The sequence below is a fragment of the Bipolaris maydis genome (assembly GCF_028858645.1).
Source record: "Bipolaris maydis strain C4 unplaced genomic scaffold PSV08scaffold_6, whole genome shotgun sequence".
NCBI lineage: Eukaryota > Fungi > Ascomycota > Dothideomycetes > Pleosporales > Pleosporaceae > Bipolaris > Bipolaris maydis.
The window spans coordinates 1,042,065-1,067,957 of NW_027093862.1; the positions used below are offsets into that span (position 1 = coordinate 1,042,065).

The 25,893-nt window shown below is 52.2% G+C and overlaps 9 protein-coding genes across 9 annotated transcripts; 6 read left to right on the forward strand and 3 right to left on the reverse strand.

The window, feature by feature from the left end:
* The first annotated feature begins 1,678 nt into the window (after window positions 1-1,678).
* On the forward strand, window positions 1,679-3,480 carry PSV08DRAFT_294030 (major facilitator superfamily domain-containing protein). Its single transcript, XM_014226011.1, has 3 exons — window positions 1,679-1,925; window positions 1,990-2,373; window positions 2,435-3,480. The coding sequence occupies exons 1-3, from the start codon at window positions 1,750-1,752 to the stop codon at window positions 3,342-3,344; spliced, it is 1,470 nt and encodes a 489-aa protein (XP_014081486.1). The 5' UTR covers window positions 1,679-1,749; the 3' UTR covers window positions 3,345-3,480.
* A 979-nt stretch (window positions 3,481-4,459) lies between these two features.
* PSV08DRAFT_40034 (uncharacterized protein) lies at window positions 4,460-6,738 on the reverse strand. Its single transcript, XM_014226012.2, has one exon. The coding sequence runs from the start codon at window positions 6,629-6,631 to the stop codon at window positions 4,748-4,750; it is 1,884 nt and encodes a 627-aa protein (XP_014081487.1). The 5' UTR covers window positions 6,632-6,738; the 3' UTR covers window positions 4,460-4,747.
* Window positions 6,739-8,190: 1,452 nt separating this feature from the next.
* On the forward strand, window positions 8,191-12,058 carry PSV08DRAFT_201570 (armadillo-type protein; the record flags this gene model as incomplete). The annotated part of the gene is made up of 1 exon (XM_014226013.1): window positions 8,191-12,058. The coding sequence occupies one exon, from the start codon at window positions 8,191-8,193 to the stop codon at window positions 11,761-11,763; it is 3,573 nt and encodes a 1,190-aa protein (XP_014081488.1). The 3' UTR covers window positions 11,764-12,058.
* A 1,091-nt stretch (window positions 12,059-13,149) lies between these two features.
* PSV08DRAFT_294088 (Mss4-like protein) lies at window positions 13,150-14,022 on the forward strand. Its single transcript, XM_014226014.2, has 2 exons — window positions 13,150-13,435; window positions 13,580-14,022. The coding sequence occupies exons 1-2, from the start codon at window positions 13,208-13,210 to the stop codon at window positions 13,760-13,762; spliced, it is 411 nt and encodes a 136-aa protein (XP_014081489.1). The 5' UTR covers window positions 13,150-13,207; the 3' UTR covers window positions 13,763-14,022.
* On the reverse strand, window positions 13,956-15,212 carry PSV08DRAFT_246940 (uncharacterized protein; the record flags this gene model as incomplete). Its single annotated transcript, XM_014226015.2, has 3 exons — window positions 13,956-14,239; window positions 14,295-14,674; window positions 14,752-15,212. 3 exons carry the CDS (start codon window positions 15,210-15,212, stop codon window positions 13,956-13,958), a joined length of 1,125 nt encoding a protein of 374 aa, XP_014081490.2.
* A 441-nt stretch (window positions 15,213-15,653) lies between these two features.
* PSV08DRAFT_294101 (uncharacterized protein) lies at window positions 15,654-16,255 on the reverse strand. The gene is made up of 3 exons (XM_014226017.2): window positions 16,140-16,255; window positions 15,939-16,084; window positions 15,654-15,885 (listed from the first exon to the last, which is right to left on the reverse strand). The coding sequence occupies exons 1-3, from the start codon at window positions 16,210-16,212 to the stop codon at window positions 15,745-15,747; spliced, it is 360 nt and encodes a 119-aa protein (XP_014081492.1). The 5' UTR covers window positions 16,213-16,255; the 3' UTR covers window positions 15,654-15,744.
* A 368-nt stretch (window positions 16,256-16,623) lies between these two features.
* On the forward strand, window positions 16,624-19,925 carry PSV08DRAFT_222306 (mitochondrial carrier domain-containing protein). Its single transcript, XM_014226019.2, has 7 exons — window positions 16,624-17,228; window positions 17,280-17,944; window positions 18,073-18,085; window positions 18,842-18,957; window positions 19,017-19,043; window positions 19,130-19,597; window positions 19,696-19,925. Exons 1-7 carry the CDS (start codon window positions 16,869-16,871, stop codon window positions 19,751-19,753), a joined length of 1,707 nt encoding a protein of 568 aa, XP_014081494.2. The 5' UTR covers window positions 16,624-16,868; the 3' UTR covers window positions 19,754-19,925.
* A 934-nt stretch (window positions 19,926-20,859) lies between these two features.
* PSV08DRAFT_40069 (uncharacterized protein) lies at window positions 20,860-21,897 on the forward strand. The gene is made up of 2 exons (XM_014226020.2): window positions 20,860-20,952; window positions 21,042-21,897. Exon 2 carries the CDS (start codon window positions 21,082-21,084, stop codon window positions 21,739-21,741), a length of 660 nt encoding a protein of 219 aa, XP_014081495.2. The 5' UTR covers window positions 20,860-20,952; window positions 21,042-21,081; the 3' UTR covers window positions 21,742-21,897.
* A 168-nt stretch (window positions 21,898-22,065) lies between these two features.
* Window positions 22,066-25,794, forward strand: PSV08DRAFT_370773 (uncharacterized protein; the record flags this gene model as incomplete). Its single annotated transcript, XM_066093198.1, has 6 exons — window positions 22,066-22,110; window positions 22,246-22,478; window positions 22,626-22,745; window positions 23,012-23,345; window positions 23,635-25,669; window positions 25,700-25,794. The coding sequence occupies 6 exons, from the start codon at window positions 22,066-22,068 to the stop codon at window positions 25,792-25,794; spliced, it is 2,862 nt and encodes a 953-aa protein (XP_065949214.1).
* Window positions 25,795-25,893: the final 99 nt, after the last annotated feature.

Below are 25,893 nucleotides of genomic sequence, written 5' to 3' on the forward strand. Positions count from 1 at the left end.
AAGTTACGCACGCCTTACAGAGCGTCTTATCAAATTCCGGATCCATCTACCGAATGAACCTTGTACATACAGGTACAAGAGTATTCGGCGTGGCGCCAACAGCCAAGGAGATGATCCGACCCTGGTTAGGTTACTCAGTTGGCTTCAGTATCAAGTATGGCCACCTTTCACAGATGTCATAGCTTTGCATCAACGTTTTCTAGTCCTTATCAGTAATGAGTTGTACTGTTTCTGGTTTAATAACTCTCTAGGCCTCTATTACAAACCTCTCAAATTCCTATCGATGAGGATCAGGCGTTAGAGGCTTATTCATTTTGTCTTAATCAAAATAGGTTCTCCTTCAAGTTGGAGTGAGATCAGGAGTGACGATCTTGGTGAACTGTAAGGTCAGATGTTTTTGGTTAGGATATCTAAGTTTTAATCTATCTGAAGTCCTGCTAAACAAGAACAGGATAGCTCTCGGGCATCAAGTACTTCCGTACCTGTATGTAGGCGCCAAAGCGCATTGCTTTGCCAAGAAGGCGCTATCATAAGAGCAGGGCCGAAATGGAACCGGCCATGTCAGGGATTCTAATAACGAAAACTAGCAAGATAGGGACTTGTCTTTGTTAGATCGATAGATTGATTGCGTGTCTCTGTTAATCGAAGCTAGGTATTCTGTAGGGCCTGTTCGGTAGCAGCTACCGCAGCGTTAGCAGTTGCTGCTAGCAATACGTAGTTATTTGCTAAAAGCCAACTCACCTAGCTAGTATTTAAAGCATTAGCCTATTAGTTGCGGCATTATAGTCTCCGCGATAGGGGGGCATTAGTTGAAGAAAAACTACTCGTATTTTTAATAGTAAGTCTACTATAATGTAACGAAGTAATAAAGAATCAGAACGCCAAAACGCCAGCTAAATATACTGAGGAACTAGAGTTTGTATAAGTGGAGTATTAGCCTCATACCTATGTTTTAGGAGTTTCCAATAGCTAGAACTCCGATAATGTGATGTAGAGTGGTTCTTCATCATCTTCTCCGATACTTTACTCTACTTCCACGGCCACAGAGATAGCAGAAAATACCATGCCCAACTACGAGAGTTGTAAATTCGACTGTACCATGTGGTACTACCTCGGTGATACTGCTTAGCGACCGTCAGGAAATGATGCGTTCTAGCCAGTCGGGGAAGAAGGCGGAATACCAAGCAGGCCCGGATCTTACCTCAAGAGGACTGGAAAGGCCAATCGGAACATATCACATTATCGGTGTAGCGTTCGTCGAATCTGGTAATGATCAAAGATTGTGAACGGACGATGCCAAGAAGCGGTTGCATGTAACGACCGGGCCATTGTTCGAGCTTGACCCATTTACGCCTCACTCAGATGTATGTGCAGGGAAAGTATCAAGTTACCCGACTAAAGCCCAGCACACTAGCGTTCTTCCCCCACCCCCGCCACCGCCTACCCGCGTTAATAAGATACGGCCCGCACCGATAAGAGGGATTTATACGCACGGGCGGAAGCTGCACTGGCTAGCCCCGAGAAAATAGCGAAGACTAGGACCGATGTAGTATACACGGATAAGATGGTACATGAAATCGTATCATGCATTAGGGATACAATTCGGCAACCAGGGACCAGGTTCAAATCGCGATGCAACTATAATTCAGAAGAAAACGCCATCCCTTTCCTCGACTGCAAGGGTCCCTTACGTGAAAAATTCTTAACTCTATTTGCCTTGACCTGCACCCAAAGCCGATTGCAAAAGTCATGAATCCGGAGAAAGTCCCCGGGCGCACATCTACAACTGAACCAAGTCCGGAGATTGTAACAACGACAAATCCTCTAGACTGGAGCGGACCGGACGATCCAGATAACCCAGTCAATTGGCCAAACTGGAAGCGATATTTCCATATTGTTCCTCCAGCCATCATCTCCTTCACAGCGTAAAAGAACTCCAGAGTGACCACTGTTGCCAGGAACACGCCCGCACTAACCCATCATTTATAGGACCCTAGGGGCATCGATCTATACACCTTCTTATCCCATCGTGCAGAGAAACTTCGACACGAGCTCTACAGTAGCACTCTTACCCCAGTCTTTGTATGTTCTAGCACTGGGGTTTGGGCCTCTGCTCGCTGCCCCGCTCTCCGAAACATATGGACGGTACATTGTGTACGCAGTCACTACGCCTCTGGCAGCAGTTTTCACCGTGGGAGCTGGATTCTCGCAAAACATACAAACGCTATGCGTCATGAGATTCTTCGCCGGAATGGCTTTTAGCCCCTCGTTAGCTATTGGCACGGGAAGTGTTGGTGACCTAACTGTTCCTGAAAGAAGAGCGGCTCCATCGGCGCTCTACATCATGACACCGTTTCTGGGCCCGGCGTTTGGGTAAGTACTACGTCGGCATTGTTTTAGGGTTACAGACTCGTTTCTTATAATTTGTGAACAGTCCTGTGTTAGGCTCCCTCGTAACCGTCAAAATGTCCTGGCGCTGGACGCAATGGACTTTAATCTTCTTTGCGGTCCTGTCAATGATTGTGCTTGCGTTCTCCCAGGAAACATACAAAGCAAGTATTCTCTCCAAGAGGGCGCGACGGCAAAACATTGCGCTTCCCGCTGGACCACCAACATCGACCAAAATACGACGATTCTTCACCATTACACTCATTCGTCCGTTGCACATGCTAGTCTCTGAACCAATCGTCGGCTTCTTCAGCCTTTATACTGGCTTCAACTTCTCCGTCGTCTTTGCGTTTATGGCGGCCTACCCATTCATTTTTCGATCTGTTTACAACTTCAGCACGATTCCCTCGGGGTTGGTCTTCCTCGCCATCGGCCTTGGTGGGTTTTTGGCCGTACCTACGGTCCTACTTTGTGACCACTATTTCTATCAACCCCGTGTTCGTGAGTCCAAACTCTCCGGCAAGGGCGGTATAGTTGCCCCAGAGCATCGTCTTTACCCTGCAATGGCAGCTTGCTTTGGTGTACCAATAGCGCTGTTTTGGTTTGGTTGGACTGCTCAACCAGCAGTATCTTGGTGGAGTCCTGTCATCGCTTCAATCCCTTTTGCATGGGGAAACTCGACAATATTTATTTCTGCAACTGCATATCTGCTTGATACCTATCAGGCTCTCTACGGGGCCAGTGCCATGGCGGCCAATGCTCTCGTTCGGTACCTTCTTGGCGCCGCTCTGCCGTTGTTTACCTTACAAATGTACAAAGGTCTAGGGATAGGATGGGCTACAAGTTTATTGGGCTTCATTTCTGTTGCATGTATTCCTATTCCGTGGGTCCTTTTCTTCTACGGCCCATCTATTCGACTAAGAAGTGGTTACGAGACAATTAAAATGCAACAGTAAGGATGTGATAGCTCCATGAGCTACCGTGTCATGATACAATTCAAAAATTACCTAAGTATAGATCCAAAACCTCTGCGATATCTTCGTATCATGGTCAACCCTGTATGTTAGTTCGATAATAAGGAATTGTTTGATGGACTTTATGGCTTCTTGGTGTTAATTGAAGGCTTGGGTTTTGTGCCTGGCTATACAACATCCGTAAGACATGACTTTACGAGATTCGCTGCTACGATTGTGAAGCAGTACAAGTCCCTAGAATCCCTTAGTTTGTGATCCGTAAACATCGACGTCCTCGACATTACGCCTCCAGAACTGTTAGGGTTGCCATCTTGGGTTCCTTCTTTCCAACAGTTACCACGATTACTTCCCTGCCGTTTGGGACCGGGTGTTGTGCGCCACGCAAAGAACCTGGTGAAATAGAGTGCTGCTGCGAGTCGTATGCATGCTCATGAACAGCGTTTCGACGCAGCCATTACAGGATGCTTACAAGTCCGCGGTTGAATTGTTGACCGCGTCAACACTATCAACTCCCGTAAAGTTGGTCGCTTTTTTGGCATGGATATCGAGTATCTGGCCCCACTGGTTACTCACATTGCGTCCGATATCCCGGAACTGCATTGCTGGACACCGACTCATCCAGTCGACTTCCTTAACACTGCATCCTACGACGGACACATCTCACGTCGAACAGCAGAGGAGATACTTGGTTTTACTCATGGCTGCTTCGTCGACGAACACAAGTATTTACATAAGTTTGAAGAGGCATTGAGCTTTGGTCTGACCATGGCGCGGGGGAGAAGATTTGCTTGAGACGAGAAGGATAGGGTTAGTGTCAGTCATTGGGAGCAAAGGACACGCAGAAAAGAAAAAGAGAAGCGTCCTGGCAGTGTTGCACGGATGCATTGTGCCCATGATTCTGGAAAGAGTCGATGCGAAGGAGGATGAGGACGGGCAAGGTATATGGGAAGGTATTGGAGACTGCTACTTTCCAGGCACCATTTCTGGAGAAAGCGTCACTTGGGAAATTAGTGACGCAGACTCTTTTCTTCTAGACTGAGGCGTGGAATACGAAAGACCATGAGTGTGATGTAGTTTGTTTCCATACGTCAAGTAGTAGTAGTAGTATTATCCATGGCTCACCTAAAAAAAGAATGCTAAAACTACTATTTTTACACATTAATACAAAAGAGAACAAAAAAGGAACGAACGCCTTTGGGGAAAAAAGACACAAGCAATATGCTCTTCCCAACCCTCGAGTTCATTATCGTTATCCCGCTCCAACCCCTTCCCGAACAAAAGAAATAAGAAAAACAAGAGAATGAAGCAACTCCTCCTATGCTGAAACTCCTCAAGCAATAAGAAGGACAAAGATATAAATACAAGAAAAAAAACCCTCTCCAAACTCACGGCGCCGCAATTCCCGTAAAAGCAAAAACATCCTCTCCCGCCATCCTCTCGCCACACTCAGGACACGTGCACCCCTCGACGCCCCTTGCGCCTCTTGCACACTCCATCACCCAGCCCTGCAAGCACTCGACACAAGTCGCAGGTTCATGCCAGCAGTTCTTCGTAATACGGCGCGTGACGAACTCTGCATTGGACTTTACGCTTTTACAGAGGATGCAAGTGCGTTCGATGGCGGGTGTGTTGCGACGCGAGGCTGGGGTACCGATACGGGGTACGTCAGCACTAGCGGTGGTGGGTGGGCGCGACGAGTAAGAATGCATGGATGAGGGACGGGTTTGATGGGGGATATCGACTGCGAGACCCAAGGGCTTTTGCTTGGGGGAGAGCGAGGCGGCGCTGCTGCGACGGCGGTCGGCGGTTGTCATGGCGGGACTGGGTGGTGCGTTTGTGGTCCAGGGGGCGAAGGGTGCGGGGAGAGGTACGAGGTGAGGAGAGGTTGGGGTGGTGGAAGCGTTCAAGGGAGAGTATGCGGGTGTGGGAGCGAAATCGAAGGCGGATTGGCGTTTGGAGAGGACGGAGGCGCGGGTGGATTCGGGGTCGTAGGTGTGTAGGTTTTCCTCTGTGAGTTTCATTTTGCGGATGTCGTCGACGACGGTGGCGAACTTGGGTTGCTCTTGTTGGGCGGCGGTGGAGTCGCGGCGTCGTGCGCCGAAATTCTTGAGGGCTTGGGGAATGGTGGACCAACGGTTTTTGTTCTTCTTCTCCGGCTTGGGCTTCTCTTCTTTAGGCTTCTGTTCGAGGTTGTCGAAGGAATCAAAGGGGCTGCGGACTGGGGTTGCGGGGGTTGCTGAGAATGCTAATGGTGACTGGAGTGTTGATGTCGACTTCATGGGCGTAGGCGGGCCAACTTCATCATCTCCGAAGCATTGATAACTGGTGTCATTCTCAATGTCCTCCCCAGCAACTGTCTTGGGGATAATGCCAGATACCGGCCTTGAAGAATTTGCGGGATAGGTATTATTTCGTAGACCTCTCGAGGAGGCAATCTTGCTTCCAGAACGAACACGCTGTTGACAGTTTGCAAATGAGGTCGGACGTGGGCGTTGCTTCAGTGGTGGACTGTCGAGCGAAGTAAAACTCTGAGGATGATATGAGATAGGACGCCCCGTCTGTGTATCCTTTGTTTCTTGCATGGGCTGACGGTTTCGTAGCGCAGGGTGTACTTGCTCGCACTCGTAACTGCCCCGGGAAGAGATGCTGCTCCTTGGTTTTTCCAGGCTGTCGAGACTTGACGATATGTACCGTGAGCCTGGTGTTTCGGGGCTAAAGGTGGTCGGTGAAGCGGTCCACTCTGGTGTAAGCAGATGTTGCGAGTTGTAAGACACTGGCCGTGTGAGTGGTTGTGGTCGTTGCTTGACAAAACAGGTGTTAAGCTTTGACATGGGCTCCAAGTCTGGTAGCACTCTCAAACTTGTGTCAGCCTTGAGAGTCGATGTTGGTCTGTCCGGGTTGGTCCATTTGTCTAGGAGATCAGAATCGCCGTCGTCGGTCGGGGTCTCCTGGGGAACCTCCACAACGTGTAGAGCCGGCTCTTGTTTGGATGGTTCCTGGACGTGCACCGCCTCTGGTACTGGTTCTTCCGTTGGCCGACTTGATTGCTCTGCCACCACCTGGGAAGTCTGGTGTTGCTCGTACATTGGTCGTTCGAGCCATCGTGTGGTTACTGATTTTTCGCGTTGCAGGCTGTTCAATGCTTCCTCTGAACCTGCGATGAAGTCGAGCATGCGATGTGCTTTGGCAGGATCCCTCTTGATTGGCCGGGGATGCCTAAGCAGTGGATGAACGTCATCCTGGGGATGGTTGCGCGCCACAGCCGCCATTTTTCTCGAGGCTGTCCTAGCCGAGGGGCGGGATGCCTGGATGAAATATTAAGAATAATGAGAGAGGTCGGGCGGGCACGCGGGCACGAGCAGCTCAATAAAGCGAGAGGCAGGAACCACCCCTCAACCCAATGTGGGACGGCGACGGTCGTTATCAGTAGCATGCGGCGACTCAACCAATATCCCCGGGCTCGGCCTGCCAGAAACTTACTGCGTGGCTGGCAGGGTAGCACACAACCGACGTATCCGTTTCAAGCCCTCAAGAAAGCCGGCAGCTTCGTAACACACCGTTAGCTCGGGGTCGCACGACACAGCGCCCCCCGTCATTCGTTGCTAGGGCCCGTATTGCGAGGCCCACACGCAATGTAGTTCGGCGGATCATGGTTAGCGTGGCAACGTGAGACGTATTTTTAGCACCCGTCGTCTGCTTCTGTCCGCTTCGCTGCTGAACGCCTGCGCGCAAACCAAGTAGAGTCCGACGCTTATGCCAATCTCACAAGTCGACAGTGGTAGCGGCATGCACTTGGGCTTCATTTACGAGGTATTCTGATGATGACGAAGCAGCCGCGGCTGTGCTAGCGGTGTGCACATGCTGGTTGTCCTTCGCGAGACTGGGGCAGTCAAGAGTCCCAGGACGATCAGCAAGCCGCCTAATCGCATGACGACCATTGCCCACAGCCCTGTGCCAATGCTCGGCTTTGGCCCTGCGAAGTGGGCCACGATGCTGGGGAGCGCCAAAACAACAAACACACAAAAAAGAAGGCCGGCTTCTCGAAAAGCGTTCCGGAATTGCTGAGAAGACGAGAAGATCATCGGTGGCTCCCAACAAATGAGAAAGGCGAGAATACAGCCGGGCACCGCTAAGGCGCTCGGAACCTCCCAGGCATATCCAGAAGAGACTCTCGTCTGACGCTTCAGACGCTCGTCTAAGACGTCAATGATTGTCATGACATTGGGGCAAGCAACGCGTCGGCTCCGCACGCTCACAAATTCTTCCCGTCTGCTGTGCAACCTATGGTAAGCCAGCGTTTCCACCCACGCTTTCCACACCAACACGTCACGGAAACCGATGGCATTCGACTGGCTGGTGGTGCAAAAAAGACGCGTTCTCTGGTAGGTGGCTATGCTGCCAATATACTACCACTATTGATTGTAAGAGGCGGGCTAGGGTGCCATGCAATTGGCATACCTAGTACAAAGAGGCAGGTCTACCTTGCTGTGCCGCAAGGCCCGGGCGAACCGCCTGCTCCCGCTCATTGTATGCATGTATGTAGGAGTAGTGTGCTCTTACGTACAGAAGTGAGCGCTGGAAAGAGGCGATGCAGTTGTCGTGTTTTAGCACCTTTTTCACAAGTGCGAATGTTCTGGCCAAAGTCTAGGCTGCAGCAAACACGTGATGTCGCATGCTTTCACCACCACAGAGTCGACTGGTGCGATGACTAAGCTGTTACGCTAATCCAAAACAGGATGCCGAAACTTGAGAGAAGCTCGCGGCCTGCTGTTGCCATCCCCTCAATCAACCCCAATCACCCCCAGCCGTCACGCAACCTGCAGCAAACATGGCCGGCCCGCGCGCAGGAAACTCAAGGGCCAATGGCGCCACTAATGGGGATACATCAAACAACAAGCAGTCACTGATGGAGCCCTCTGACAAGGAGCTCTATGGCGGAAACACTGGCGACTATGTCAACTCCATCGCCGTCACTGACCAAGACGACGACATGGACGATGTCCAACTCAATGGCCGGAGCCTCGTTGGACAATACACAGCATCCAAGGAGATGATGAACGAGTTCGCGCACGGCGACGCGGGTGAGGCCGATATCCTCGACAGCCGCGAGAAGCAGGCCCAGATCGCATCACGTGAAACCGACTACCAACGGAGACGATTCGACCGCGCACTCTCGCCGACACGTGCTGATCCCTTTGCAAAGGACGGAGAGGATGGCGGCCAGTCGTACAAGGACGTCATGAAGCAGCGCGAGTTGGAGCGCGAGGAGGCGCGTGTCAAGAAACTGATTGAAGATAAGGAAAATTCTGGAGGTAGCGAGGTCCTTGATCACAAACCTACGCTTAAAGACGATGAATCCACCACAGTCGACGGTGACAAAACCCCTCCGATGAAGAAGACTCGCAAGCGGAGACGATGGGACGAAGTCGCAGACGACGAAACTCCCGCCACCAAGCAAGAAGCCAAGGAAGAAGGGGCTGAGCCCAAGAAACGCTCGCGATGGTCGCCCGCACCAGAAGATACAAAGGAAGCTGCTGCACCAGCCCGATCACGTTGGGATACCACTGCTGTAGCCCCTGCAGCTACTGCAACGCCTGCTCCCGCCGCGAACGGTGCACACCCAATCGCTCCAACCTTTGCCTTTGGCACTGATATTTCGAGCCGCAATGCCCCGCTGTCCGATGAGCAGCTCGACATGATGCTCCCCGGTGAAGCCGAAGGCTACAAGGTCCTCGAGCCACCACCAGGCTATGAGCCGGTACGACGACCAGTAGGTATGCCGGCTCTGCCGACCGGATACCAGGGTTTCTTGATTCCAGAAGTAGATAACAGCTTGGCTGCCATGGGCAAGCAACTGCCAACAGAAATCCCGGGTGTTGGAGATTTGCAGTTTTTCAAGAATGAGGACATGAAATACTTTGGAAAACTAACAGACGGTGCCGACGAGAACGAGATGACAGTAGAGGAGCTGAAGGAGCGCAAGATCATGCGACTGCTCCTGAAAGTCAAGAACGGAACGCCACCCATGCGAAAGACTGCGCTTCGACAGCTTACAGACAATGCTAGGCAGTTTGGAGCCGGAGCTCTGTTCAATCAGATTCTGCCACTTCTGATGGAACGGACACTGGAAGACCAAGAACGACATTTGCTTGTAAAGGTCATTGACCGTGTCCTGTACAAGCTCGATGATCTCGTTCGTCCCTACGTCCACAAGATTCTTGTCGTCATTGAACCCCTTCTCATCGACCAAGACTACTATGCACGTGTCGAAGGTCGTGAGATTATCTCTAACCTTGCAAAGGCTGCTGGTCTTGCTCACATGATCAGTACGATGCGCCCTGATCTGGACCACCAAGACGAATACGTCCGAAACACCACCGCTCGCGCCTTTGCCGTTGTTGCGTCTGCTCTTGGTATACCCGCCCTCCTTCCCTTTCTTCGAGCCGTTTGTCGATCCAAGAAGTCATGGCACGCCCGCCATACTGGTGTGAAGATTATCCAACAGATTCCTATTCTAATGGGTTGCGCTATTCTGCCTCATCTGAAGGGACTTGTCGACTGTATTGGCGAGAACCTGAACGATGAGCAGCCCAAGGTCCGTATGGTTACAGCTCTAGCCCTTGCAGCACTCGCCGAAGCTGCCAGCCCGTATGGTATCGAATCTTTCGACGAGATTCTCAATCCTCTCTGGACTGGCGCTCGCCGCCAGCGTGGCAAGGCCCTCGCGTCTTTCTTGAAGGCCGTGGGTTACGTTATCCCACTCATGGACGAGGAATACTCCAACTACTACACCAGTCAGATCATGGAGATTGTTATTCGCGAGTTCCAATCGCCTGACGAGGAAATGAAGAAGGTTGTGTTGAAAGTAGTTTCTCAGTGCTCAAACACAGCCGGTGTTACTCCAGTATACCTCAAGGATAACGTCTTGCCCGAGTTCTTCAAGCATTTCTGGGTACGACGTATGGCTCTCGACAAGCGTAACTACCGCCAAGTAGTGGACACGACGGTTGACCTGGCACAAAAGGCCGGTGTTTCTGAAATTGTAGGCCGCATTGTGAACAACATGAAGGATGAGAACGAAGCATATCGCAAGATGACTGTTGAAACTGTCGATAAGGTCATCAGTACTTTGGGTGCTCATGATGTTGACCAGCGTCTCGAAGAGCAGCTCATTGACGGTGTGCTTGTCGCCTTCCAGGACCAGACCATTGAAGATCCCATTGTCATCGATGGTTTCGCTACTGTTGTCAACGCCCTAGGCGAGCGGACGAAGACCTATCTTCCACAAATTGTTGCGACGGTCCTTGCTAGGCTCAACAACAAGTCTGCCACTGTTCGTCAACAAGCTGCAGACCTCATCTCACGTATTACCTTTGTCATGCAAAAGTGTGACGAGGATCCACAGCTTATTAAGCTTGCACAGGCTTTGTACGAATACCTTGGTGAAGAATACCCAGAGGTTCTTGGTTCTATCCTTGGTGCTCTTCGCGCTATTGTCACAGTCGTTGGTCTCCATGCAATGCAGCCTCCCATCAAAGATCTCCTGCCCCGGCTTACACCAATTCTTCGTAATCGACACGAAAAGGTGCAGGAAAACACTATCGATCTTGTAGGACGTATTGCCGACCGAGGTGCAAACTACGTCAACCCTCGTGAATGGATGCGAATCTGCTTCGAACTCCTAGACATGCTCAAGGCGCACAAGAAGGGCATCCGTCGTGCTGCCAACAACACGTTTGGTTACATTGCCAAGGCTATCGGTCCTCAGGATGTGTTGGCCACCCTTCTTGGTAATCTTCGAGTCCAGGAGCGTCAGTCTCGTGTCTGCACAGCTGTCGCTATTGGTATTGTTGCTGAGACTTGCGCGCCGTTCACTGTCCTTCCCGCACTGATGAACGAATACCGTGTACCAGAGCTTAACGTACAGAACGGTGTACTCAAGTCACTGTCTTTCATGTTCGAGTACATTGGCGAGATGGCCAAGGATTATGTCTATGCCATCACACCACTCTTGGAAGATGCTCTAATCGACCGAGACCAAGTGCATCGCCAGACTGCCGCTTCCGTGGTCAAGCACGTCGCTCTGGGTTGTGTTGGTCTTGACTGCGAAGACGCTATGATCCACTTGCTCAATCTTCTCTGGCCCAACCTTTTCGAGACTAGTCCTCACGTCATTGATAGGATCATCGAAGCCATCGAGGGCGTCCGCAATGCAATCGGCACTCCGCTTGTCATGAATTACGTATGGGCCGGTTTGTTCCATCCAGCTCGCAAAGTCCGACAGCCGTATTGGCGCATCTACAACGACGCATACGTTCAGAATGCTGATGCCATGGTCCCTGCATACCCGGCTTTTGAGGAAGACCAGGTCAAGAGACATGAACTGGACATTTTCATCTAAACGTAAGGCTCCCAATACCTCATTTTTTTTGATTGTTTTCCCCAGTGTCACCATTCTGGGGTCGCGTTGCTTTTCCATCCAGCGATCCGGCATAAATTTATGGGATCAAGCAGTCGTGGGTCAGTGTCCTTGTGGTTCGGGCTTATGTTGCTTATCATGTATATCACAGTAGGGTTAGATCGGAGTATTGCGGCGTTGAAGTACGCTAGGGATTAAGGGCTTCTGAGCTGCCACCGGGCCACTTTCATAGGACCACTTTATGGTAACAAAAATAATCTGCACCCACTTTCTAAGCTGATCACCTTTAGGTTTCGTGAAGTCGTCCTGTCTTATTCTTTCCTTGTATCAAGGTATGTTGTTGTTTGTTGTTGCACTGTGCGCTGAGCTATCCAAAGGCGATTTGAATGCGCCGTTCAGTTTTACGAAAATCCCATATTCACTTGCCCCATTTACACGGAGCAGACCAGGATAAGTATGCAGGTTTCTGCTTTGCCTTGCCAATCTTTTTATTGAACACGGTGCCTTGATTGAGTGGCTCTTGCCATACAATCGGTAAGATTTGCGTGACATCACTCCTTCTTGCCCGACACATGATGGCATCGCAACTGTGGGCATAATATTCAAGACCACTATTTGGTCAACACAATGTTCGGGCCCTGTTAACTGTAGTTTGTAAACTAGTTGTCATCGTGCCAGATACTTGAAGTCAGAAGATCTTTCAACACCAAACCAACTATGCTTGCTCCTGATAATTGAAACAAATCTTGTGTCACATGAGGCTTGGTGGTGCTGTTAAAGAAGAACTTTCGCCGACTGTATGATCAATCCAATATGCTTTTGCCATAGTTCAATGCAACCAACCATTAAGACGAAACGAACGGTACAAAAAGCACAACAGCCTAGCCAAACCTTGATTCAACACCGTACGTATGTGACAAACCAGCGCGCTCATTTTCGACACCGAGCCCCGAGCACAACGCGTAACCGAGTGACTCATTCACGCATTGTTACCATAGCGACGTGACACGCACGCGAAGTCAGCTGAGGGGGCTACCCTTTACTCCCTATGCCCCGTGGCGCCATTCCACGCCGTGGATTCGCGAGCAGCGACGCCACAAGGAACGAGGAGATATCCCCCACATCCACCCATTCCCCGACTAGGGGCGGATGTGGGGGACTCTGCACAATGCACGGGTTGCAGATTATGTATGTGTGACTCACCGATTTTGAGTTGTCGTAGCGACGACGGGGATGGCTTCGTGTGGTCTTTTTTTTTCGAGTGGATTGCCTGAAAAGTGAAGGTTCAATGCTTGCTGGTAGACCCATATATATATATCTACAGAACGGGCCAGAGTGCTCAAAAACAGTACAAAACACATTCATCACTAGCATTCCAATTCCTGCTCAGACAACAAAATTAATAATACAATTCAAAACGTCAAAGATGTCTCTCCCCACGCTCCCCTCGCCCTCGGCCCCAACAGCTTGCTACAACGCATCCTGCCACTGTGGCGCCTTCACCTACACGGTGACTGCGTCTCCGCCGCTGTCCGCCGCCGACGCGGTGATAAAGCAGTGCAACTGCAGCATCTGTGCGAGAAACGCGTACATGTTCATCTTCGTGCCGAATGAGCAGGTTGTGTTTGAAAAAGGGGGGTTGGACGAGTTTAAGGTATGTTTTTACCCCATCCCCACCTACCCTTCTTTCTACACATCCATATTTTTTTCTTGGGAGAAAAAGAAGAAGAAAAAAAAGGGAGCCGGAAGAAAGGCGGGGATTGCTGAGGGGGGAGAAAGCGCTGATGGTAGGGTATAGTGTTATTCATTTGCTACGAATAAAGTAGGACATTATTTCTGTGGCACGTGTGGGTCGTCTTGTATGTTGCGGTCGAAAGAGGAGGATTTTATGCCGGGAATTACGGGCATCAATGTGCGCATGTTGCAGGATGTGGATTTGGAAGGGGTGAAGGTGGATTTGCTGGACGGGAAGAGTTTCTAAGGGCTTTGGGGGGTGGGGGCTCTGAAAGGGCATGGGGTGTGACGTTGCTTGGTGACAAGAGTGGGCATTAGCGACTAGGACGGTGGGCTGTGGAGAGGAAATATATGCAAGTTCTAAAGTTTGGTATAAGATGAATAACTTGATTTGTTGAAAAAGGAAAGGGTATCTTTGAAATCTAAAATCATAGGAAATATTATAGCTCGTCGAATGAACGGAGGGGCACGTCGTCCTTGGGAATGCGCTTGGCATTGTCCACTTGGACGATTGGTTTACGTTTAGGTGTTGGTGATCCTATAATTGCTTCCTTTGCAATTTCTGGGATGTCTGCCTTCAAGACTGCATCTCGAGACGCAGAATCCAATCTGGTACTGTGTTGTTCGGCACTGTCCGGGACCGGTCGAGAGGCATGAAAGAGGACTAAAACAAAGAAGACGGCCGCTATGACGCCAACGATACCCCAGAAGATACGTATACAATCTGAACCCATTTGTTAGCTTGACTGAATATATAAGCAATGCCGTGGTATCCATACTGGTATTCTTTGCCTGCCACTCTGCCTCTGACTTGGCTTTGGCGTCGACATGCTCTTTAGCCTGTTCGAGTCGTGCAGTCAGAGCATCTGCCTTTTCTTTTCCTGCTTTGATCCGCTCCTCGAGGCTGATGACTTGCTCTTGCTGTGTCTCGAAATTGTCGAATGCTTCCACTTGACCAGCCACATCCTCTACGAGTTCTGTAGTATCTGCTTCAAAGTTTTGGTGTAGTTCCCTGGTGAGGCCCGACAGCTCGTGCAGTGTACCAATTGTCTGTTGCAACACGGATATCTTCTCGAGGACAGAGTAATATGTATCGTCTAGGCGGCGCGAGATCTTGAGAGACTGGTCCGAGAGGGATTGGAGAGCAGCACGGAGCTCACTATGAGACATTTTAGAACAAGTTTCCTTCCCGACGTGCCATGGGAATGTGGAGTATTTCCAATGACGCAAACTTACCGTTCTCTAGCTTCAACCCTTTTTGCCTCTAGCTCTATATCTGCGGGCCGGAGCGGTCTCTGCGGGGGGATGGTGATGCCCGGTGTGGTTTCCTCCTTTCCGCTTGCACTCCCGTCGGCTTGCCTTGGGGCTACGCTCTGCCTGCGACTATGGCTCGGGCTGGTGTCCCTACTCCCGCGTGCCTGCCTCAGCAGGTCTCCAAAGCTAGCAGGGGGTTGTATCTGGATAGCCGACTGCATGGCTTCCTTGGCGGCATGACGCCGACTCGAGCCATGACGATGATCGCCATCGTGACTGTCGTGGTGGTGACGCGACGACTTGTGCTTGTGCTTGTGTGAATGAGATTGCGACTTCTTGACGGGATCCGACGTCACTCGAGTTTCTGCGCTGGAGCTCCGGAGAGTGGGGCGGAATGCCGTGGGGTCGGCCAGGCCTGCATGTAAGTGCAGCGATCCCTCCATGTCATGGTGGAGGTTGCGAGGGCTAGGAAGCCAGTTGACGATGTGGTTGCGCGGTTGCGCAGTTGCAAGCCTGCCATCCGAGCGTCGCGTATCATTGCAGGGGTTCGTTACGCTAACCCCCGACGGACAATCATGTGAATGGAGACAGAGCAGACAGGCGTCTGGCTCTACTGCCAAGCTTGCAGCTATGGCTCTGCCCTGTCTCTCTTTGGATGGAGAAAATTGGTGCACTGCACGCTGTGATAATCTCTGTCCCCCGACAGCCAGGTTTGCACAGGAAATGGTGGGAGTTGATTGGTAGTTGCTATCCACTTTATGAAACCCAGGGTATCCTTTTTTGCGCCTGCATTTCAAAAAAATCAAGGCTCGTGGCATACTGCCTTTTGAGCTTGGATCGGAAATGACCTATCCATGTTGTATATCGAAACGACAGGGCGGTTGCTCGTGCCAGCTTGTGTTTCTCTGACCTCCTTTGAAGCGGCGTTTTTGGTTGGATTGTGCTGTGTCACGACCCATTTTTCACTGCCCACGCTCATGACTTGAGCATCTTGTTGCGCTTCTCCTTCCTCTTCAGACGCTCGACGCGCCTCTTGTGCATCTTCTCCTCCATCTTGGCAAAGCGTTCACGTTCCTCCTTGGCGGCCCGTTTCGTCTTGATTGCGTCGACTCGTCGCTGTTGCGTTGTCAGCCACAGATGGTACGTAGTTGAGTAATTGCACCGCCTACCTGTCTCTCTGCCTCCTTCTCCTCCTTGAGCTCCTTCTCCTTTGCCTTGACTGCAGCAAGAGCCTTCCTCTCCGCCTGGCGCTTCTCCCAAGATGACTGGTTTGCCCGTGGGCGGAATGGAGCCTTGTTGTCGTGCCATTGCTTGCCTGCGCAGGGAGTTAGATGGTGGCGTGGCGCAAGTGCTCCCAGTGGCGCGCATACCGTTTTTCTTCATGCCCTTGACAGGCACCGTCTCCATGGCGGGAGGCGCCTCTACTACGACGGGTGCAGACATGTTGATGATGGTGCGCAATGCTGAGCCTCAGCGGCGTCTGTCCGTCTGGGCCAAAGAGGTCGACGGTCGCGGCGCAAGAAAAGTTTAGCCGATATCGATAGCGCGGAATGCGTCCAGGGTGGCTTGTGCAGCGACAGGCGGTGATGCTCCCATCAGATCTGATAAGATTAGAAAAAGAAAACGCGCATGCCTCATCCAGCTGTAATGTGCAATGGTCATTTTTTTGTTTGTTGCGCCCGCAGCCGCGTCAGCGGCGTGTCCGGGTCAAAGGGGCGCTGCGCCCTTGATACTTTCTATATATTCCCTCTTCCGACGCCCTGAAGATTTTTTGGAGCTAGGGAAAAGTCTTTCGTGATTGCATCACGTTGGGCGCCAGACTCGTGTAATTGCATTCATCCATAGTCGCACACCACCCACGGCCCGCTGCCTCTTCCCGTCCAACTCTCCTTTGTGCCACTTCACTCCTGACTTTGCTCCACTTGCGATTTTAGTACACTGCTGTCCCACGTCAGCCTTGACATGAGCGCGATTTCATAACACACATCTCCGCGCCTCTCACCGCCCACGACTCTTGGTACCCAACATGCTCCTGCCTCCCACCAGCATCCTTTGACCGTCCTATACAAACTCAAATACACCATACATATTGAAGATTGATGGAAGCACACAAGAGCTCAGTGGCGGTGTTGGCCGGAAGAGAAGGGCTGCCCAATACAATTCTCATGGAAGAGGCACAGCGCCCTGCTGCACCACATGTAACCAGCAGCGGAGAAGAGGCCCTAAAGGACATTCTGTGCGGATCAACGGCCGGAATCGTTGGCAAGTACATCGAGTACCCCTTCGACACGGTCAAGGTCCGTCTGCAGTCACAGCCAGACACAATACCGCTCCGGTACTCTGGGCCGCTAGACTGCTTCAAGAAATCACTACAGCACGATGGGTTTCTGGGAATATATAGAGGTATTAGTGCGCCTCTGGTTGGGGCCGCGGTGGAAAGCAGCACTCTATTCTTCAGCGTGAGTTGCACCTCTTCGAGGCCCAATGTTCCACGCTGACGTGGCCGACAGTATCGTATAGCAGGAGATGCTCTGAAAGCGTCAGGTGTATACCCAGAATTAAAGAGACACCCTGAACGAGACCTGCCCTACTCAGGTATGCTCTGGTGCGGTATGGTCGCTGGAGCAATCACTTCGTTGTTCCTTACTCCCATTGAACTTGTCAAATGCAAGATGCAAGTTCCTGTAGAAAGTCCTGGCACCATGGTTGCTACTCCAACAATTCGAGGGGTCATTGCCTCGATCTATCGCCACCAAGGCCTTTCTGGCTACTGGCACGGTCAGCTGGGAACCTTGATTCGCGAAACAGGAGGCGGTGCGGCATGGTTTGGTGGCTACGAGGGCATGAAGATCATCTTCAAGAGAATCAACGGATCGACCAAAGACGAGGATCTCCGTGTGTGGCAGCGCATGGCCTCTGGTTCTGTTGCTGGTGGCGCATACAACTTTATGTTCTATCCTGCCGACACAATCAAGTCGCGAATGCAGACAGAAGACGTCAAGTACCTGACGGGTGGAAAGTCGAGTTTCACCGCAGTAGGCAAGGCGCTATGGAAACAACACGGCATCAAGGGCATGTATCGTGGGTGTGGTATCACAGTCGCAAGATCGATCCCCAGTTCTGCTTTCATCTTCACTGTGTACGAGGAGTTGAAGAAGCGATGGCCCAGCCGGGGGTCTGAGTAGCACGATATGAACATTTTCGAGCATCCAAGGCGGCTGGACGGTACATATGGGAGCACGAGAGCGAGGCTGCAAGGGCGTTTGTGAGAAAAAAAAGTATAGATTTGAGGCGTCGTCTTAGAGATACCATCATGGTCTTACGCGTAGCTTATAGAGTTATTGTTTTTTTGTATTGTTGAGAATAGTATTAGCCATCAAACACCATTTCCATACACTCTACTATGTGACGACAACCCGCAAAAGCACATGTCAACTGTACCCTGCACGAGCCTTCACATGCCAAAGCAGAATCCTGCGATCTCTGGTCTATTCCGATCGTGGCCTAGTGCCAAACAATGCTCCAACGTGGGGAAACCAGACCGACCGGCAGCGGCAATGTGAGATTGGAGCCGAGGATGCAGATGGCAACGCGATTGTGACCCTTCACCTTCAGGGTACACCCGTGCAAGCATAGCCTCCAGCCCACTTCCCGTCCCAGCCCTACGATGCACGTCTTTCTTCTTCAATAATCACTGTCTGCTTTTCCATCCCCCTTTTCGACGTCTTTGCTGCAGCGTTGCGAATTGCGAAATAGCACGGCGCAACTCGACGTCATTGCAACTGGCGCGCGCCCTGAACCGAGGCACGCTCGCATCGTCAGCTGGCAATCTCTCGCTGGCGTTTTGTCGCAATCGCAGACGAACGTACAAACGCTCTTTGATACCCCTTACTGTCTACACGTGCAGTCGAAGACAGCACATACTCATACCACCGCCGCCATGGACCAACTACACGCTCTCCATGTATGTCGCCCGTCGCTGCGAAACTCGCGCATACACTTCCGTTCCGAGCTTCCCTTTCTGCGAACCTTTTTCGTGGCCGACAACTAACAGGAATGCGAAATCAAATAGGATGCGCTCGAGAAGATTGCTCTGGACCCAAAATACCACGATGTCCTCACACTGGTGAAGGGTGTGAGGAACGGTATCGTGTATGGAAGTAAAGTGCGGTTTCCCCACGCACTCGTGTACGTATCTGTATCCACAAACAGAAGAAAGAACAAGCCAAAAGCTAAACAAACCGTAGAATGATCTTCCTCTTCAGATCCGGAAGGTAAACAAACAACTTCCACATCCTCCTCCTCCTCCTCCCTTGTCCTACCTACACATGGAAAACTAACGTTTACCTTTCCAAAATAGCTTCCGCTCAAAATGCCTCCTCGTCTACAAAGCAACCCGCCAACACGCCCGCAACCTCGGCCTCTTCGCCCTCGTCTACAAAGCCACCATGCTCCTCCTGCGACACACATCGCCCAACGGCAAAGAGCGCCAATACGACTCCTTCCTCGCCGGTCTCCTCGGCGGCTACACCGTCTTCGGCCGCACAATCCACAATTCTGTCTCGCAGCAAATCGTCATCTACGTCGCTGCACGCGTGTGCCTGGCCCTGGCTAAGCTGGCCGTGCAGCCGCGAGATGTCGGTAGTGCAGGCGGGAAACATGCGGCCGTCAAGGGGTGGGAGTTGTTTGGCAATGGCGAGATGAGGCGCGCGCTCGTGCGCAATGGTTGGCCGGCTTTTGCTAGTTTGAGCTGGGCCATGGTTATGTATATTTTCAGGTGGCATCCTGAGAGTGTGCAGAGTAGTCTCAGGAGTAGTATGAGTTATATGTGCGTGTTTCCCCCTTTTTTTTCCTTGTCTTTATTCCTGGGGTTTTTGGGGGGGAAGTTTCTTTTTTTTCCCGCATTTTGCTAACGGTGTGAAATAGTTATGTGCAGTCGGATGAGTGGGATTCTCTACGGACGCTGTTATGGCATAATAAGTAAACAAAAACGGGAAAAAGGAAGAGTGGGGATGGGGGATTTTAAACATGGGAGGTGGGGGTTTCGAAGGAGAGGGGAAAGATACGGATTGTTATTGCATTGTGTAGAGAAGAGAAAGATAGAAAGGAGGACCAAGACGCGAAGTGTAAGCAAGGTAAAAAGCCAAGTAGCCAATGAGAAAAAAAGTTCAAAATTCATACATCTGACTGGATTTCCACGGTGGTACGATCAAGAGTAATGACGACAAAATCACATGACACCATCTCATCCACCCTCAACATCATCTCATCTAAATTCAGCTCATTCCTATTCCAACTCACCTTTGAACTACAACCCGTTGTAAACGCCATAAGTGGTTGTAACAACCTGAAAAAAAGTGAAGCAGCCAATCTCATGTCCGCGCACCCCACGTCATTGGTTTACAAAGTTCCTCTAAACCCATCCTTTTCACCGGCGGAGACGTTTTTACCCCGCTTCGCCTGAAAACGGCGTTCGAAGCGGTGGCCGCCCCCGGTGAGCGGAATGCAATAGGACTAAAAAAAAGAAACGGCCATGGGTGGAAGGGAGGGAAAAGGGGGGGGGGGGGGGGGGGGGGCACGATGGGGGCTGAAATGCGGAGGGCCTTGGCCGGTTACCTTCGGGTACTGCTGCCTACATGTGATGATGTAGTCCCCTTCCCCCCCTTGTCTACGAGGATAATGAAGGCTAGACACGATTGTGCGTATGGCCCGCCCCGGTGTCGGAGCTGAGGATGTGATCAAGTGTTTGAAAGAGGGGAAAGAGAGACAGTGGGATGTCTTTTTTGGCCCTGTTTCGTGACGTCTGTTTGCTGATTCACGCAGCGCAGAGGCGTAGAGATCGTCCAGTGATGGGGTGTCAGAGGACGCTTCCCCTCTGTCGGCGCATGGCTTTAGGCTGGGTGGTGAGGGGAAAACGTCGACGTGTCACTTTATGTGGTGGCGAGTATGATGGGTGAGTCCAAGTTGGGCGGCTAGCGGAGGATAATGGGCTTGTGGGTGGGAAGTTAAAGATGCCATGGTGCGCTGTGGTTGTGATCGTAGGTTTACTCTTCCACCAAGTCGAAATCTTGTCTGTAATATTAGCTTGTACCATTTGAAAGCGATTGCTGTCTTGTCCTGTCTTGCGGCTCTTTGTAAGCGTCATTGCATATAGACCTTGTTGCCATATACATAGCCTTGTAGGTAGGTCGTGTCCCTTCGAGTAGACGACGCCTCAGAGGGCGACGGCTGCTTTAATGCTCCGGTTAATTCCCATGCTGACGCTGACATAGCCTGAGTCCCCGGCTTTCGCCCTCGGGAATCATCCTCGCAATGTACAACCACAATGATGGCAATGATTCGCCTATTCAGCCAAACATAAGCACCTTGTCTCCGGAAAGACCACCTCAGTTGAAGGCGAGGAACTGCAACTATGACTGCGGATACGGCTGCACGAAGGAGAGCGACGACGAGGGTGGCGGGGCCGAGATGGATGGGCAAACGGTGGTCGGCGAGGAGGAAAACGTGCATTCAGATGCAGATGAAAGCAGTGGAGAGTCTGAAGATCTCAGCGGGTCCGAGGAATCGATGCCGGACTCTGGCGCATCCGTTTCGGACGGTACGCGCGGCGAGGTTTCGTCTTCGCTGGAGACTGGCGATATGTCTACGAGTATGGTGGTTGAGGCATCTTCGTCGGGGGACCGCAGTCCAGTAATTCCTGCGAGTGCCCCCGCTGGCAGCTTGTCGCCCAACCCAGGAAATAGTATACATTTGATAGGCCTCGTGCGGGTTCCGTCTCCCTTGCCGATGAGGTACTACTTTCTACAAACACCCTTGCGCCTCAGTCCGCAGTTTGAGCATTGTAGAGGGGATCCGGCATCGCATCTCGTCGCTCCGGATCGTATTCGGTTGTCATCCTTGATGGAGCAGTTGGTGAGAGAGTATGCGCCTGCTTACAGAAACATCTCACCGCCTCGATTCCGAGCATGTTAGCAGGCCATGGCCGGGTAGTATTTGATGTCCCAGGACGTTTGTTATTCGAGTTTGTTGTTGCATTGGAGTGAGGGCGCGCACTTTGCTTGTTTCGGGAATTAGCTAGCCGCATCGTCTGCACGCTTGGGCCGGAGCTAGGTTTGATATTGCCTGTGTTTCTTAGTTGAAATTGATACCCAAATTCACCCGTGTATGCATGTAGAAGGGAAAGTGGGCACGTGATGTCGTGTGCAACAAGGTCAGGTACTGAGGAGGCAGGTATTGCAATTGCATGCTGTGCTAATGAAAAGGAGAGACACCCACGTCGTCGATGGGTGAGGCGCAATGGGAGAAATGCCCGGTTGTAGATGTCACATCCGGCAGAGGGCTGTGACGGTCGTGGAGGTGCAAATTGGTCGCTGGGCTGCTCCGAGATCACCCGTAGTACGTTTGCCGCACCCCCAGTGGGTGGACGGTCGCCTAACGTTGTTGGCATGGTGCAACTGTGGCTTGGCCTGGAAATAGACAACGGCGAAACATGCATTTACCCCTTGGGCGGCCGCGGATGCGTCTAGAGGCATTTTCTTGCGGCTGACAGCGTGTACCGTCGACGGAACGTGGACCCGTGCGTTATTGCGTGGTGAGACCTCTTCCGAACCCAAAGCGAGCAAGTTGCGCCTCAAGAGCACGCTGCTCGAGTCGATGCATCGTGACGACTGCTTGGCGGTCATGTTGGGTGCACATGCGGGCGGTCGCGTGTACCAGAGGCTCGCGGGTGTGTGCATCGTACTACATGCCGTGTAGTGTAGGAATGCTCGCATGCCAGGCCCGGCTGTCGTTCTTGGAGAGGCAATCAATCGACGAGGGCATGGCAGCCAAATGTCATTTGTCGATCCCCCAGTCAGCGACGCCATCCCGATCCATGGCGGCGGCCTCGACATGGAAATGGAAATGCCTAGCCCGTCCAGCGGCCCACACGGCTGCTGTCCGTCGTCGCGCGGTGGAGTGCTAGACGAATTGGAGGTGTGGGATATGTGTGGGAGCTGACTGCTGAGCTGACTCGACGGCACTGCTGCGCCGACCAGCAGCACCCTGACTGTGGCGTGCTGCCGGGCAGCGTCAGAGACTCAGTGGCAGGTGGTGAGCGTTGCTTTTTTGGACATGAGTGCAGATGCATCGGCGGCGGTACTGTGGGCGCGGTGCATTGATGGAACAATTTGACGGTATCGGGCATGAAGGGGGAGGCGCAACGGTCGAGACTTGATCGAAGCGCTCTTCTGGACCCAACAAGAATCACCATCTGGTCAACTCGACGCACCTGCTTGACCGTCGACGGCCCTAGCACTGCCGTCGTACCGCCCCATTGCGCTGCCTCATATATCCCTCCACGCCATCCCCACCCCTCCATCCCTCCCTCCTGTCTCCCCAAATTCGCGAATCCCCGCGCGGTCGCCCCTAGACTGTCACTGCGACCTGCGACCCAGTCGGCCATACGTCATCCTGCACCCCGTCCACCGCCCGCTCGACACTGTGACATTTCACATGTTGCCCGCCAGAGCCCCGTCCACACGCTTTCCGCCCTTCGACAAGCCCCTGGCCGTGTGGGAAAAGAGATACGCGGTCTGGTGAGTCGAGTGCATCTGCATTGTCCGCAACCTTCATGCTCACACGACTGACCGCTGCCCAAAGCCTACACGCCCACTCTTGAATTCTGCCCACCCACCAAGCAGAAGACTACAGACTGCATACATCTCCGTAGCCAGGCGGCACACTGCGTCCTGTTGCACCCGTCAACACCACGACCACGACCTGGGAATTGCTACCTCTGCATGCCCCGGATTGTCCCGATCCACTCCCCCGACCGACTTCCCCGCTCGCGTGCGCATCCGCACCAGGCTCATCTGCCATTGGCAGTTCACCAACAGTGACATAGCCGATTGGCACAAGACTAAATCGCAAAGGGTCACTTGTCGGACCTATACAACGCTAATAAAGATGGACTCCGCAGCACCTCCAAGGCGCTTCAAGCCCGAGCCCATTGAGACGACGGTTTCATCTTCAAAGGACAAAGCCAGGCAGGAGCCTGTCGAGGCACCCAAGCCGCGAAGGTTTGCGCCTCAGCCCATTGAGACCACTACTTCAAGTTCCAAGGCCAGGCGTAGGTTCGCGCCTGAGCCGTTTGAGACTACAACCACAAGCTCCAAAGCAAACCGGAAATTTATACCCGAGCCCATTGAGACCACGGCCACAAGCTCCAAGGTGCCGCGAAGATTCGCACCCCAGCCCCTGGAAACTACCACCAGGTCGAACCGCCGCTTTGTACCCCAGCCTTTAGAAACGACCACAAGAAGCAGTCGTCAAAAGTTTGCCCGTGATTGGGAAGAGCAAACATCGCCCACTGACAAGTTCAAACCCAGTCCCCTCGGCCCAGCATCGAGAAAGCTACCAGTCAAGAGATTCAGGCCCCAGCTGATCGAGACTGCTCAGAGACACCGCAGAGCGGGTGACGACGAGCCTGTACTGTTTGATTACGAAAAGACGGAAGCGACCCCAGAGTCAGCCATCAGTGCCCGGAAAGCAAGAATACTAGGAATCCCACCTACCCCACCAGTAAACACTCCAACATATGACATGTCACAAAACCCCTTGTTTCTGGAGATTCAACGCAACGCTTCACCACTCAGCAGACGCCGATCGTACTTTAGCTCTTCGCAACATTCTTTCCGCGTGCCAGACTTGGATCCCATTGAATCTTCAGAGTCTGAAGCATCAGCCCCGCCTTCACCCACCGAATCACCTCCTTACAGGCCCGACCACTCCTTCATGTACAAGGAGGCTACCCGGCGGCGGGAGAGTGCCGATGGAACCTCTGCTGGATACTTGCTCGAGCTGGCTGCCAAGGCTGCTGAGAAGCAACTTCGAGAACAAGCGTTGGCAGCATTCCCTAACAGTGATATTCACGAGCCGGTGGCTCACTACGTAGATCGTGACACGGAGGGCTCGGAGCCATCTGTCACAGAGGCGAAGCCGCAGCCAGAGCCACAATCAGAAATCCCATATACTGTCGTGAACTGGGAATTGGAAGCCATGCGGAAATACCAAGCAGAGCAGATTGCCGAGAAAGAGAAGCCGAAGCCTACTGAACACGCAAAACCTGCTTTCAGCCCCTTTGGCAATCCCGCAGGCTTTCTCGATGCTGCCACAGCTAGCAAGTTTGCAAAGGAACGCAAGGACCCCGAATTGGAGCGCCAGCGAAGAGAAGCCCGCCCCCCTATGCTCGGGCAAGACATCAAGTTTCCACGCTGTGAATCCCCCGAGCCATCCCGTTTCGATCCTACCCAAGGATGTGACGCGGTCAGAACAGCCATGTGCTATCTCTCGGAGCAGTCCAAAGCTGCCTCTGAAAAAGGCGAAAGCCTGTGGTGTGGCAAAGGCAATGGAAGACAAACAAGCACAACACCATCCTTGTGGTCTACGGCTAACAGCCGCGCTTCGAGTACTCATGGCTTGTGGGGCGGCTTCTGCGTCAATGGCGGAGACAAATCCCCACGCGGGCCAACTGGTCTCTTGACGCCTAATACAGAGATACCAAATCCCATTTCACCTTACCCCACACCTTCTGCAAGTCTGTTGCCGCCTACTCCTCCAGCGTCTAGCTCAGGTGCAACATTTGCGCCATCGGACTTTGCTGGCATCGATGAAAAGCTTGCTGTCGAGCAGTCGATCGAAGAGGAGTTTGGCGATGATTTTGTTACCCAGGTTTACAATTATCTATCGCTGGGCTATCCGTCCATGGCCCGTCCATTTGACGCGGAGCTCTCCAAAATTTCACACATTCCTATCTCTGAGTTACGACAAGATGACCATCTCGCCAAATCTCGTGGTTACATTCGCCTTGGAAAGGACGGCAACTTGAAGGACTCTGAGATTACTGAAGAAACGTGCATGCGTTGGCGCGCGCTGCGCATTTATATCAAAGAGTGGGCGAGACAACATCCCAATATGGCTGACGAAGATCTCACCAGCTCTTGTCATGGCACTGTTGCCATTAGAAGGGGTAGTTGGGCTCAGTAGCATTTCTTTTGATGCCTGACCCTTGTCCCACTTCTTTCTGCATGAGGTAATCATTGGCGTCTATTTGGCGTCTGTCTGTCGGTCTCTTTGTGGAATCTT